Source organism: Sorex fumeus, unplaced genomic scaffold (genome assembly GCF_029834395.1).
Source record: "Sorex fumeus unplaced genomic scaffold, SorFum_2.1 ptg000013l, whole genome shotgun sequence".
NCBI lineage: Eukaryota > Metazoa > Chordata > Mammalia > Eulipotyphla > Soricidae > Sorex > Sorex fumeus.
In genome coordinates, this window is record NW_026606070.1 from 15,093,850 (window position 1) to 15,108,184 (window position 14,335).

General features: G+C 38.6%; 1 protein-coding gene across 2 annotated transcripts in view; it reads left to right on the plus strand.

Moving 5' to 3' along the window:
- Positions 1-14,335, plus strand: part of ADAMTS3 (ADAM metallopeptidase with thrombospondin type 1 motif 3) — a 233,133-nt gene that overhangs the window by 13,134 nt on the left and 205,664 nt on the right. Inside the window, exon 3 of one of the 2 annotated variants that reach the window (XM_056111221.1) lies at positions 9,995-10,431. In XM_056111221.1, the coding sequence (XP_055967196.1) occupies positions 9,995-10,431 (437 nt within the window). The remainder of the gene's footprint in view (positions 1-9,994; positions 10,432-14,335) is intronic. The other variant, XM_056111222.1, reaches the window with a different exon arrangement.

Here is a 14,335-nt window from a genome sequence, read left to right on the forward strand (position 1 = left end):
TTGAATACTCAACCATCCTAATATCTTTCCTTCTTTGTGTGTGAACTAGAGTCACTGCATCAATCTCAAATGTTCCAATATTCTGTGTGCCAGGGGTAGCTTTGGTAGCTTTTAGCTTAATTAGGAAAAATGTTAATGGTGGGAAATTTTTTTGATTTTTAATTTTTTAAAATTTTATTGAATCACTGTGAGATATAGTTACAAGCTTTCATGTTTGAGTTACAATCACACAATGATCAAACACCCATCCCTCCACCAGTGCTCATTCTCCACCACCAATCTCCCCAGTATACACCCCCTTGCCCACCCTCCCACTGCCTCCATGGCAGACAATTTCAATGGTGGGAACTTTATAATTTTATTTTGCTAGGTCCTAGCCATCCTGACTGTACTAGTAGAGACTTCTGTTCTCTTACTCTTCTGTAGAGTGGCCTTCGTAATGAGTTGGGGCCACAGAATATCCTGTAGGGGCCATTGGTTCAATACAACAACATCCTAAGAACAGTGCAAACCTGTTTGTTCTTAGTTCTCAGCACATGTGTCAAAGGAGCTAAAGAAAATACCAGAATGTACATCTTATACTTTGAAGGACTCCCAAGAAGCTACACTTCCAGAAATAGCTAGTTTTCTCCAAAGACTGATACACATTGGGGAGATGAAGCATAGTAATATATCATACCACACCCCGGTGCCCCCAAACTTAAAATCTCTGAAAGGACAACCTAAACATAAAACTTTGTTTCCATAGGTATTTTTATAATTTATAAACAGACATTTCAAGACAGTGAGACCTAGAAGCTTTGCCAGAAGACAGTACCCTGGATTAGTTAGCAGGAAAGACTTCTGGAAAATATGGGTCTTGAGATAGATTTTATGGGCAGGTTGGATTTGCACTTATGGAAAGAAAGGAGTCATCATTTCTCTCTGGGTGACAAACTGTTAGGGCTGTTAGGGAAGGTGGGATTAAGTGGGATTTAGCTGAGACGAGTGACAGCACTGAAATGTATCAGTAGGATAATATGGGAGATGATGCCAAAAGAGATTAGGGAGAATTGGACCAGAGAGATAGTACAGCAGGTCGAGTGCTTGTCTTATATGAGGCTGACCCGTCTTCAATCCCTGTCAGTCCCTGACACTACAGATGATCTCAATGCTGAGCGTGAACCCTGAGCACAGAGCCAGCTGGACTTCCCGAGCAACACCTGGTGTGACCCCCAGTGTCCCCTCCCTCACCCAAAAAGAGTTTGGGAGAGAATACAGAGGACCTTCAATGACAGTTAAAACAATTAAGTTTCCATTTTCTATCTATGGTCTTACTTCCTTGTGAAGTGAAGCTTAGACAGTCGATAGTATTTCAAGTAATATTCAGGTTTAAACTAAAAAAAAAATTTAAAAAAACACCAGTTTTTAAAAAAATTTTATTAGTGAAACACCATGAGCTACAGTTGCAGACTTACACATTTTTGTGCTTGGGTTTCGATTATACAATGATCAAATACCCATCCCTCCACCAGTGCCCATTTTTCACCACCATGGATCCCAGTATCCCTCCCACCTCCATACCCCCCATCCCACCCTTCCTCTGTGGCAGGGCATTCCCTTTTTTTTTCTCTCTCTCTCCAAAAAAACACCAATTTTATCAGGTCTTTTTAGTTTGGATAGATGTTACTCTATTGAAGCAATTCATAGAGAATAAGCAGTAGTTTTAATAACTTACATTTATCGACCTCTTACTAAGGGTGCAAGTGCTGTAAGAATTTTGAAGTAACTCAGTCATTTTATAAACCTGTAAATCAAATACTATTATTTTCAGTTTTACAAAAGAATTCTTACAAAAAAAGTTGTTTTTTTTTTTTACAAAAAAGTTTTAAGGGGTTAAAGTCACAACAATAATAAGTGGCAGAATCTATGGATTTTAGATGTAGTGCTTTAAAATAATTTTCCTGGCAGTAAGATAGACAATATGTTGGTATAATTTATATAATACTTGGTAGTAACAAATTTTATCAGGGGAGCTTGGACTTGGAAAAAAAGCTAGCATTTTAGGGTGAGGTGATAAAGACTTTGAAATTTTGAAAAAAGGGGAATTTTTGAGAAGAAATCAGTGGCACTTGAAGAATGGAAGTTATATTTTAGGCCTGGGATTTGGGAGAATCAGTAAACAGTGAAATCAGGAAAGACAACATGAGTACTCACATGAAAAAAAGAAGTTTGATTCAGATATTTTAAAGGTCAAGAGAAGGTCAGAGACATAGCATGCATATGACTGACCCTGATTTGATTCCTGGTACCTCATATGGGGATCCCCTGTGCACGGTTAGTAGTGATCCCTGAGCACAGGGGTAAGACTAGGTCGAGCACTGCCGAGTGTACGACACGCCCCTTCCCCCATACTATTTTTTTTAATTGAATATGATAAGATGTGGCCTATTTAAGGTTTAGTTTAATCTTTATTTATTTTCCTTTTAATCATTAATCACCATGGGCCAATACAGATGTGTATCAAAGAATCCAAGTTGGGAAACTTGGAAAAGTTGGGAAACTTGGAAAAGTCAACAGGATTAACATTACAACAAAAATGCTGAGTAGTTCAGTGTTCTTTAAGTATACAGAAGCAGACCATTGCCTCTCCAAATCTTCTGATGTAAGTTGTGTGTGATGTGTCTGTGCACACATGCATGTACATATCACAAACACACATATGCATATAAGAATCTGGTTGTTTCATGTAGCATCAGGAGGAAGAAGACATCCAAGCTGCAGATTCCAAGTTGGACTCTACTCTGAGGAATTTAGCTAGGAGAGACTTCCCTGACGAGAATCGTTTGGCATACAATTAGACGGCCAGCAGAAGTGTTTCAATTCTTGTTCTTCGAGATCGTTCAAGTTTCTGAGGAGTTCCTGAACAAAAGTAGACCCTGTCTTACTTGTATGGGTACTGTACAAGTTGAGAAATAGAAAATGTAAGGACTTAGTAAACTGTGTTTTACAGAGGGATCAGGGAAGAAGAAGAGCTCCTCATTTGGAAGGGAAGTGAGCAGGCTGACAGTGAAACAGGCCTTCATCCCCATACCCCTAGGTGTTGGGCCCTACTGGGTCAGCCCTTGTGACATGGAAGAAAACACAGTTCCCTTTTTAGGGTCATTCTTAGGAGGCAGAATAAGGAGGGAGGTACTGAATTTTCCAAACTTCTTACTTGTCTCACACTTAGCAATCACATATGTCATTCTTTTTTTTTCTTTGTTTGACGTTTTGGGATGACTGCCAGCAGTGCTCAGGGATAACTCCTGTATCTGCACTCAGGAATGACTCCTGGCAGTGCTTGAGCGACATATTGGATGCCAGGAACAGAACCTGGGTTGGCTGTATGCTGTACTATCTCTCCAGTCCCCAGATTTCCTTCTGCTCCTGCGAAGAATGAGCTGAGGGACTCTGAGGGCTGTACTCGGAGAAAAGTCTGTCCTCAAGGAGAATAGGACAGGTTAAAGGAAGGCAGCCCACCTCTAAATTAGAAAAGCATAATTCCATCTATTGGCGATACTTTCATTATCAGGAAGAAGCAAGGGTTAGATGATTTTTCAAGGTCTTCTTGGTTTTTGACCTGTTTGGTTGTAATTCTGTGAATACCCAGAGGGATTGCAGAATGGCGGCTGATTTCCTGCTGTCTGCTCCTACGAGTAAGGGGTTCTGTTCTGCATTCAGGAGGTCTGTTTTAATGATTAGATAGTTTTTTGTTGTTGTCCATAGTAGCTTGAAGTGTAAGTACTGGATTTTAAAAGATACAATTCAGTCACCTAGAACTTTAAGAATATAGTCAGCATTTGCAAACTAAATTCATGCTATAGAAGTATATAATAATTTGAGTCATTTGGTGTGCTGTCATTTATTGCTTGAGGGTAAATTAGTGTGCAGGGAATGAGGAAGTGGTCTACTGTCACTTATTCATTATTCATTGTTATTTATTCATGCACAGATATTATTGAGTAACTTTTACTTAGGTTTTTTTTTTAGCTCTGGGGAATGAGAGGGAGGAGAACATATCAACCCTCCTGCTGTCTTGAAACTAATATGTAGTGGAAATAGAAAGGACAAACAAACAGTTTATTGTGTGTCATGTAGTGGGAGCTTTGCGGGGGAAAAGTAAGGATTTCTTATTTTTATCTTGGCGGAGCAATAGCACAGTGGGTAGGGCGTTTTCCTTGCATGCGGCCAACCTGGGTTTGATTTCTCTGTCCCTCTCAGAGAGCCCGGCAAGCTACCAAGAGTATTCCGCCCGCATGGGAGAGCCTGGCAAGCTCTCCATGGCGTATTTGATATGCCAAAAACAGTAACAACAAGTCTCACAATGGAGACTTTACTGGTGCCCGCTCAAGCAAATCGATGTACAATGGGAGGACAGTGCTATAGTGCTACAGGGGCTAAGCGAGTGATGAGTTGGTTACTGTTGGTAAGGACAGACCTCACTGGAAGGGAGGGTTATTTAAGTCAAGAGCTGAAACAATTGAGTCAACCATGTGACTCACTGGGATTTGGCAGAGTCCACAGCAAGCACAAGGGACTTGATATGTGAGAATTCCCAGTCTAGGTCTTGGGAACGATTTTACTCTGTGTGGGATGAGTTTTGAGAAGAGTGATATGATCACTTTAATTTTCTCAGCTCTGTTTAAAGACTAACCTAAAAAGGGAAATGGCAGAACCAGAGACAATTGAGACTCATTCTAGAGTGAGACAATTGTTGTTTGGATTAGTGTAATAGCAGGAAGAGTGCAAGCAGTCAGTGGTCAGCGTATGATAAAATTTTGCAGGTAAAGTTAATAGAATTTGTTAAAATATTAGATTTGTACATTAATAATAACAGAGTGATCATGAATCACAAATCACGACCATCCTGTTACTTGTCGATTGCCTCGAGCAGGCCCCAGTAACGACTCCTTCATCCTAGCCCTGAGATTTTTAAGAAAGTGCTATATTCAAGGCTCCTTAGGAGAATGAGACCCATCATTGTTACTGGTATTTGGCATATTGGGTATGCCACGGGGAGTTTGCCAGACTCTGCCATGTAGGCAGGTTACATTTGGTAGCCTGCCAGTTTGTTCAAAGTAGGAATGAGATAATAAGATATCATAATAAGATGTCATTCACGGCCGTGCGGTTCCGGGAGCTGATTTTTATAGTCTCTGAGTCTTGGATATTGATGGGATTACACGGCGTCAGGGGGCCAGTTGGTGGGTGTGACCCCTGCCTACTGGAATTTGGAGGATCTGGGTGGAGGATGCTCAGCCCCGATCCGAGTAGGCTTGGATATCTCAGCCCTGGGACCTACTTGACTTTGTTCCTCTGCCGGTACCTTCAGGTGTATGGAGAGTGGTCTCAGCATGGTGGTAGCTGGTCCTGGAGGTCTTCGGCTGCCGGAACCCTGGTCGGGGCAGGGAGGAAAGCTCAACCCACTCCCCTCCAAGGGGCCCCAGTGAAGACAGCCAGTCGTGGGGGCAGGAGATTGCACTGTTCTCTTCTGGGAGCTGGTTTTTATAGTCTCTGAGTCTTGGCTGTTGATGGGATTACATGGCGCCAGGGGGCCAGTTGGTGGGTGTGACCCCCGCCTATTGGAATTTGGAGGGTCTGGGTGGAGGATGCTCAGCCCTGATCTGAGTAAGCTTGGAGATCTCGGCCCCGGGACCCGCTTGCCTTTGTTCCTCTGCCGGTACCTTCAGGTGTGCGGAGAGTGGTCTCAGCATGGTGGTGGCTGGTCATGGAGTCTGCTGCCGCCGCGCCTGGCTGTCCTCGCTGGGACCCTTTGGAGGGGAGCGGGTTGAGCTTTCCTCCCCGCCCTGACCAGGGCTCCGGCAGCCGAAGACCTACAGGACCAGCCACAATAGAGTGATGGTCATCAAAAAAAAAGAAAAAACCGTGGCTGGAGAAATAGCACAGCGGGTAGGGCATTTGCCTTGCACGCGGCCAACCCAGGTTTGAGTCCCAGCATCCCATATGGTCCTCTGAGCACCGCCAGGAGTAATTCCTGAGTGCAGAGCCAGGAGTAACCCCTGTGCATTGCCGGGTGTGACCCAAAAGCAAACAAAACAAAACAAAACAGAATAGGCATTCATTTTGTACTTTCAAGGAATTAATCAAATAGAATGAATTAAATTGAATTTCAATGACATTTCCAGTGCAGTTGATTGATTCCTTATAATGAAAAATCAATAAAAACGAAAATATCCAAATGCAGAAGTAGTGCCATATTCTATAAAAGCATTTATCATTACAACATAAAGAGAAATGCATGTAGTATTGCTAGAATCAATGTGCACAGAAAAGCTTGACTTAAGAACCTAAAAAAGATATGTGAGATTTGGCTTGTGGGTAAGAAGAGTTAAGGATGACTTAGTCACATTTTTGGCTTGAATAATAGGGAGGGTGTGTTGCCATTTACTGACATGGGAAAGGAGAACATGTATGGTAGGATGTAATTAGAAACTTTATTTTCTGTAAATATTAAATTGAGATGCTTGGTGAATACATGGAGAGGATGCATAGGCAAATGACTTAGCTAGGGAAGAGTTCATTGATGAAGCCCAGAGTTGAGAGAAATAACTATTATGGCCTTCACAGCAAAAAAAAAAAAAATGGGATTAGCTCACTTCCATATCATTCCCCAGAACCTAAAGCTAGAAAGGGTTTGTGTTTAAGAGAATAATCCAGGGCCCCAGGCAGTAGTGCAGTGTGTGTGTATAGGTTATAGAAAAATAGGGTGTGGAGAAGAAAGTATGAGGTGAGATTACTGAGGAACAAGGAAAACTGGAAGGAATGGTGTCCTAGAAGGTAACATGGTTTGGCAATATGCCATCACTAGTGAACTCAACAAGACCTTGATTGGAGTTGGTTGGAGAAAGATGAGTATGGCAAGAGAATTGGATACCTCTGTTATTAGCTATTTTTTGAAGAGCTTTGCTACAAAAGGAAGCATAGTGATAGAGTATTAGAAGAAAACATGTAGTTAAGATTTCTTTGTTCAACATGAGAGCTATGAGGCTAGAGAGGTAGCCCAAGACATAGGATGCTTATTTTGCAAGCGGCCAGCCTGGGTTCAATCCCCAGCTGCCCATATGGTAACCTGAGTACGACCAGGAGTGGTCTCTGACTGCAGAGACTGTAGTAAGATCTGGAATCCTGAGCACCACCAGATGTGACCTCCAACTCCCCTGTCTCCCAAAAGAGAGAGACAGATGGCAGCAGGGACTTCAGACTCAAAAGGATTAGACCCGAACTTTTATGTCTGCCTTCTCATTTATAAGTTAGAGGTAATATTATCTATCTGCTGTGGTTGTTGTGGAGAAAGAGAAGACATATTCTCAAGCACAAATCACAGTGTCCATTGATATTGTTCACAAATGGCAGGTGACTGGGTATCAACTTGGTCATCAGCTCGTTGAGCTGGAAGGAATCTCAAGGGTGGCTAAGAGCATCATTTCTCTTGGTTACTTTAAGATCCCATTGGATAATTATTCATTCAGGGTTTAGTTTCAGCAATATTTCTTGTGTGTACATTTAGGGATGATTTATTATATAGCAGTTGAGAAGATAAAGCTCCATAGAATGATGCCATTTTTATTTTGAATAAAAATTCTGACCTTATAGTCTGCCAGCAAAAATCGGAACTGCGCCCAGACAATCTAGGGTGTAACTGGCGTCCTAGATGCGTGGGGCTTTCACTGTTCTTTTGGTTTGAAAGAGCCTCTGCATTCTTCCTAAAATTTCTAGTTCTCTAGTCACTTAATCTAGGCACGAGTGCATAGTCTACTCTTGTATTCTGTGAATTGCAGTGAATATGGGAAATCCATACATTGAAAGTAAGCATTTTTCTTTTCTTAACTTGTAAACCGATGGCTAGAGAAGGAGTTATAACTGGGCTTATTGATTTAGCCAGATGTTCTGGGCTTTGGGTAGCAGGTCTTGTAAGGCAGAACATACTGCAGCAAAAACAAAGCAAAAGTTCTCTGGTCACTTAACATTCCTAACATTGTATATGTTAAACATAGTAACTTGATGTGCATTAAACAAATTCTACTGACAAGAGATCCTGGTAGATACAAAATTTTGTATTAAATGGCTTCTAAAATACCAAGTTGAAAGAAGAATTCATGGTCCTCAAGGAATTGATGCTTAATTTGCATTAGACTCTGTCAGTCAACATCTAAGAGCTTGATTTTCCTTTAGTGTGGAAATTCCCCATTCCCCCTGCCTTTCCAGATATTTGATTTCTTTTCCCCAATATCAAGTTCTCAAAGTGGGATTTTTTAAAAAGTATTCATCATGGATTTGGTTGTAAGGGAGTTCAAATCTTTGAGATTGTGTACACACTAAATACCCAGTCTAGGTCCTTGACAATGATATAGAGAAGGTATATTCAGATACATTCAGGGATTGTGGTGCTGATGCAGCTACAATTGGGGCCAGTCACTTGTCTCTGTGATGACAGTCACATTCTTCCTCTGCCTAGTAAATATTTACAACACTGTTCCTTGCTGTATGCATTTAATAAAGATATTCTGTTTAAATACGCTAGTCATTCTAAGTGGCATAATCATAACAAACAGCGACTCAAAGAGCCTCCAAATTGAACAACACCCTCATTTGTCTTTTTTACCTGGACATTTTTTGAAGTATTTTAAAAGTGGGAACATAATAAAAACAGAGATTCCATAAGAATACTTCATTAGCATAGGATGTAGGCTCATTTTTGTGTCTTATGCTCTACTTTCTTGAATGACACATGACATACATTTTCTGTTGGTGAGTAGTATTTATGAGCAATTTTTTCCGTGTCCTTTATATACAGGGATAGTTTATGATAGGTATGAAGGTAGAAACTTTTAAATTCATTTTTTTCAGATGCTTCCTTACAGGCTTTCTTTTATTGAAAGTTTTTTTTGTTTTTTGGGGAAGGAACACAAAGATGCTCAATTGTGACTCTTTCCTCTGTGCTCAAGAATCAGCTGTAGTGCTGTTTCCTCCTCGTTATTATTTTTTTTCTAGTTTTCTTCCTCATTTTCTTTTCCTCAGCTGGTATCCACTGATTTCTGCTTTCAAAATTGTTCCTATTAAAGGATTAACAAATCATTCACTGTGATATCTTTCCCTCAGATCATTTTATTTTAGCAGCCACAATGTTCACATTTGATTATATCAAAGGACTTGTGACCACGTGTATTGAAAAGTAGATTCCAGATAGATGTTCATGGAGATGATTCTGTCCCATATGAGGAATAGAATGTAAAATGCCATTTGCTCTAGACTGTAATTCAATGTATAGATAATTTATTTTCTAAAAATCCTTTCTTCTAATTTTCTGAAAATGTTCAGTGATTTATGGGACATGAAATGATGAAGAAATAAGTATGTGAACTTCAAAGTATGACTTGAGATGACATTTGAATTTGTTGTTTGACCTTAGAACATGCCTCTTATATCTAAGCTTCCTTACCTGTGAATTATGATTATTAGGGTTGTTATGATGGAATACATTCATAGATAGAGTCCATGAAATATGATTTTCAAATTATAGGCCTATGGTAGATGCAGCATAATATATCTATTTTAAATAATATGAATTCTAGGATTCTTACAGGGAAGAAATAAAATCTATCAGAATGTAATTATTCTATCTAGGGCAACTTTGTTAAACATTTATAGCAGTTGACAGTTATACCAACAATTAATTAATTAGGAGTAAACATAATATAAGCAGGCAAGCTAAGCTTATGTATATGTATTCAAACATAATGAAGTATGAATAATCATAATGATCTTTTTATAAGATAGAAAAATATTTTATTCAACATAGAGCTATCTAAATGCCGCTGAGAAAATGATTGATGCTTTCAAAATTTATTACTCAGATGATCCAGGTATATTTTATTATGTAAATTGTGGTGTTGTCTTGTGATACAGGCCTTTGATGCCTGTTATGTTCTCCTGTTTTTTTCTTGTCTCACAGGGTTCTACAATTCTATTTTTCATTCAACAGATTTACCAACAAAGAAGCAGAGGGAGTATGAGCTAGTGACTCCAGTCAGCACAAACCTAGAAGGACAGTATCTCTCCCATGTTCTTTCTGCAAATCACAAAAAGAGGTCAACAAGAGACGTTTCTTCCAACTCAGAACAGTTGTTCTTTAACATCTCAGCATTTGGAAGAGATTTCCATCTTCGACTAAAACCCAATTTTCAGCTGGTCGCACCGGGAGCTGTTGTGGAATGGCACGAGACTGATCTGGGGCCTGGGAATATAACCAGCCCCAGGGATGATCATCAGCCAGGTGGTATTTCTGAAAGAATCTGGAAAATGGAGCCATTGCAGACTAATTGCGCTTATGTTGGTGACATCATGGACATTCCAGGAACCTCTGTTGCCATTAGCAACTGTGATGGTCTGGTAAGACTTGTTCCCTTTTGTATGTCTGAGTTTGCAGGTGTTGGGAACTGCATCACTGCTTGAAGGGTAGAGGTGAAAAGGAAACCTCGTGATATTTTAAGTTCAGGGAGAAGTATTCAAAAACATTTGACTGTCAAAGATGTGTACTCTGGCTTAATTTGTGGCAGGCAGACATTATTCCAAGAGATAAAAGACAACTATTTAGCTTTTTTCTTTTTTTGGCTTCTATTTTACTTGTATTACATTGAGGAATTTTATTTTCTTATTTCTTTCAAAACATTCTGAAAACGTTTTCAAGAAATAGATTCCACTAAAGCTATAGCATTTCACTTATGTGGAAACTTTGCATATCTTCTTAAAGTATTTTGAAAGCATTACTTTATTTCACCACAGAATGCAAAAATGGAAAACAAGCAGATTCTCTACGAGAATTTATTTAAATAGCACTACTTTATGAACATGATATGTAGTTCTCTGTGGATGGTGACTTTAAGTCTTTATTTTCAAACAAAATACCCGTAAATTGCTCTTCAGTTTTGTCGCTGAGGCCAATGGAAACTAACCCTTTACATACTAATCAGAGGTGAAATGTTATTTGTTGTGCATCTCCAGTGTTATTTGAAAACTGTGTCAATGCTTATGCCTCTTCCTCTCACAGTTGACTCCAAGTCTTTGTTCAAAGGAAAGCAACCTTTTTCTTTCTGTGGTTGCCAGGCTGCTGTTTCTTGGGAGTTCAGAGCAATTCCTTTTTTTTTTCTTTTTTTGTCACTGCTTCTAGAAGTTCTCAAAATATTCCGTATATTTCTGTTCAGAATTATTCCACCTTAACTGGTCATCCAACTTTAAGTACACTTACTATCCTCAATGTGCATAAACTCAACCCCAAAGAGTTATGAGACCATGTGGTTTACCAATACTGGTGAGCTCATGTTCATTGTTTTTGACTTTATTTGTGTAGCATCCTGTCTCTTGATGTTCTGGAGGATTATTCAAAGTCAGTACAGAACACTTAGCAAAGTTCATGCAATAGGTTCAAGTCTCCGAGCTGAGATCTATTAGTGTAGAAACTGTGCTCTTATACTTGTTGCTGATTTGGAGGTCTAAGACAAAAGGAATTTCTCAGGTTTTCATTCTGTGCAACAGTTGGATAGAATTCATTCATTGAATAAAGAAAAAAGTCAAAAGTAAAATGAATAAGAAATAGAATGTAATTTTTCATTTTGTAGCATAAAATTTATGTTTTTAATATCAATTAAGATGAAAACTTTGAGAAACTATGAAAAATAGATACTGGCCTGGAAATCAGTAGGAAGGAAAATGAAAATCAGAAAATTATTTCAATGGATTATCACAGCGATTTTTACTATTTTTTATTCACAAAACCAACTGATGTTAAGTATTTAGGTTTTTTTTCTCCATTTTAGTTTATTAAAATCCATTAATTTTTAAAATTTACTTTTAGTCACATGAAATCACAAAGTTATTCATCATTAGGTTTCAGGCATACAATTTTACAACACTGATCCCTTCACCAATGTTCACTTCCCTCTACCAAATGAACACTCCACCCCTATTTCTCCCAGTTGTCTCCCTTCTATCAGTCTTTGTGTGTGTGTGTGTGTGTGTGTGTGTGGGTGTGTGTGTTTGCTCTGTGGTTTCCGTTTACCATCCTGTTGCTGATAGGGTTTCATGCATAACACCTTTCAGCACCACCTTCTCTCACAGTGATTTTTAAACCTGACATAGCAGTCAGTAACTTTCTTATTGTTCATGTCAAATTATCTAATTATAGATCTCAGAGTCTGGAGCAATAGCGGTTGTTATAAGGTATAAAAAATATATATAATAAAATGAGTATTCACCATTAGAATTACATTTTCATTTTTTAAGATAACTGTCACTACTGTGTGTATGTTTGTGTACTTAGTTTATTAACAATATTTGTAAGAAGTCAATTGTAAATCAAGAATTCTTGGAGACACTGTGTAATAGTTACTGTCTCATGGAACTCAAAACTTTAGATTTGCTAAATTATCTGGCAAACAATATAAATGTTATATGTAAAATATATAAACATTATAAATTATTTAATATGTATTGGTGTATTTTTTTAATTTGCCAGACATTTTCGACATGATTACTCCATAAATGGATTATGATTAACTTTAAAAATTGATGATTAATGATTACTGGCAGTGTCTTTTAGAGAGATTTTTGTGAATGGGACAGGATTTTGACCAGAGATTAGTGGTCTAGGATCTCATCCTGATCCAGGAAAAGAGCAGGTATGGTCTCTCCTAGTGGTGCTTTCTAGGGAAATATATGAAAATGAAAACCTTTACTATAATTTCTGGCTCACAGGAGGAAGAATGACAGTGAATGTGAAGAAGAGAAGTAGGGTTATGAACAGTAGGTCCTCAAACTGGAGGGATGACACCAGCAGCTATTTCATTAAATTGCGATCAGATTCTTCAAATTTCAATGAATGGCACATAGCAGAAATGAAGAGGGAAGTTTATGGATGGAAATATAAATAAGTTTGGCAGAGTGCTGATACCCAGTCCTTTTTTTGTTCTATTACAAGCCACACCTCCTTGGCATTATTAAGGGAAGCAAGGAATCACAGATGGTTGTAGATTATGGAAGATTATCATGATGAGATATAAAGTCATACAATTATACTTAGATCTGAGAAATAGTGGGAAAAATTTCTTTCACTTTTGGCCTGATAATACTGGGAAAACTTCTCACTCATTAAGTCTTCTGATAATGGAAAAGAATGTTATTGAAGCCTGTTTATCTGTAGTTTGGTGTATAGGGGATTCCAGTGTTCCACTTTTGGAAAAGATACATAGACATATTGTTTCAACTAAGGCAGAGATTTCATAAAGTGGCTTTCTTCCTGAGTGAAAGTCTACCTATATTTTCCTCTGACGCTGTCTAGTTTTTTTGATGTATTAAATTTGAAGTGGGTAGCAGGCTCAGTTTGTATGAAACAAAATACTTTATAAAAAACCAAAAACAGTGGCACTCAAAGTACACACCCAAGCTCAGGTTTTTGAATGATAAGTGAGAGTAAATCGTTAGAAACATTTTTAGTAACTAGAAATTAGTTGTTTTGGCATTGATTCTATGAATAAAAAATATGGATGGTGTTCTACAGCTCACTTTTAAGTTTTATATTCTCATAATTAGTTTTATTATATTTTACAAAAATTTCCATTGAAGACCCATTGGGTAGGGGAAATTATTATTCCTCCTGCATATGGTTAGAGAAGCAAATAGGGATGTTTAACTATTTTACATCTCTAACTAGACTGCAAATTGCCAGGGAAATCTACTCCTCAGGACAACTGTATGAAGTAATTTCAAGAAAGTCATTTTACCAAACTCATTATTGAGGAGAACTATAAAGTGCATTGACAAACATTTACAATCACAATGTGATTTAGACAAAGATAATGCAGAGTAACTTATAAATATTCTGTGGGTTTCTGAAATCATCTTGACAATATTTTGCACTCCTCAATTGACCAAGATTTATACCCATTGTGGTTTAGAACACTGTTTCTCTCTGTCTTGGCCTTTATCTGTTCTTTAATAGGTAATCATTCTAATGACTGCTATTTATTTTAAAAAATATTATTGTTAATTAATAATCATCAAAATATTTACTTCAACCAAAGCAGGAGAGAGGAGAGCTGGTAGAGAGACTAATCAAAGCGCCAATTGGTAGGTGGGGCGTTAGCAACAAGTGGGGTGCTGTGAATTTCACGAAACACCAGTGAGGGTGGGGGAGGGTGTCTGGGTTTGGAAAAGCTTCATCAGTTCCTGTTGCCCACACTGTGGGTGAAGGGTCCCGTGAAGGGTCCCCAGTCGCCCTCTCCTACCTCACATCCAGCCC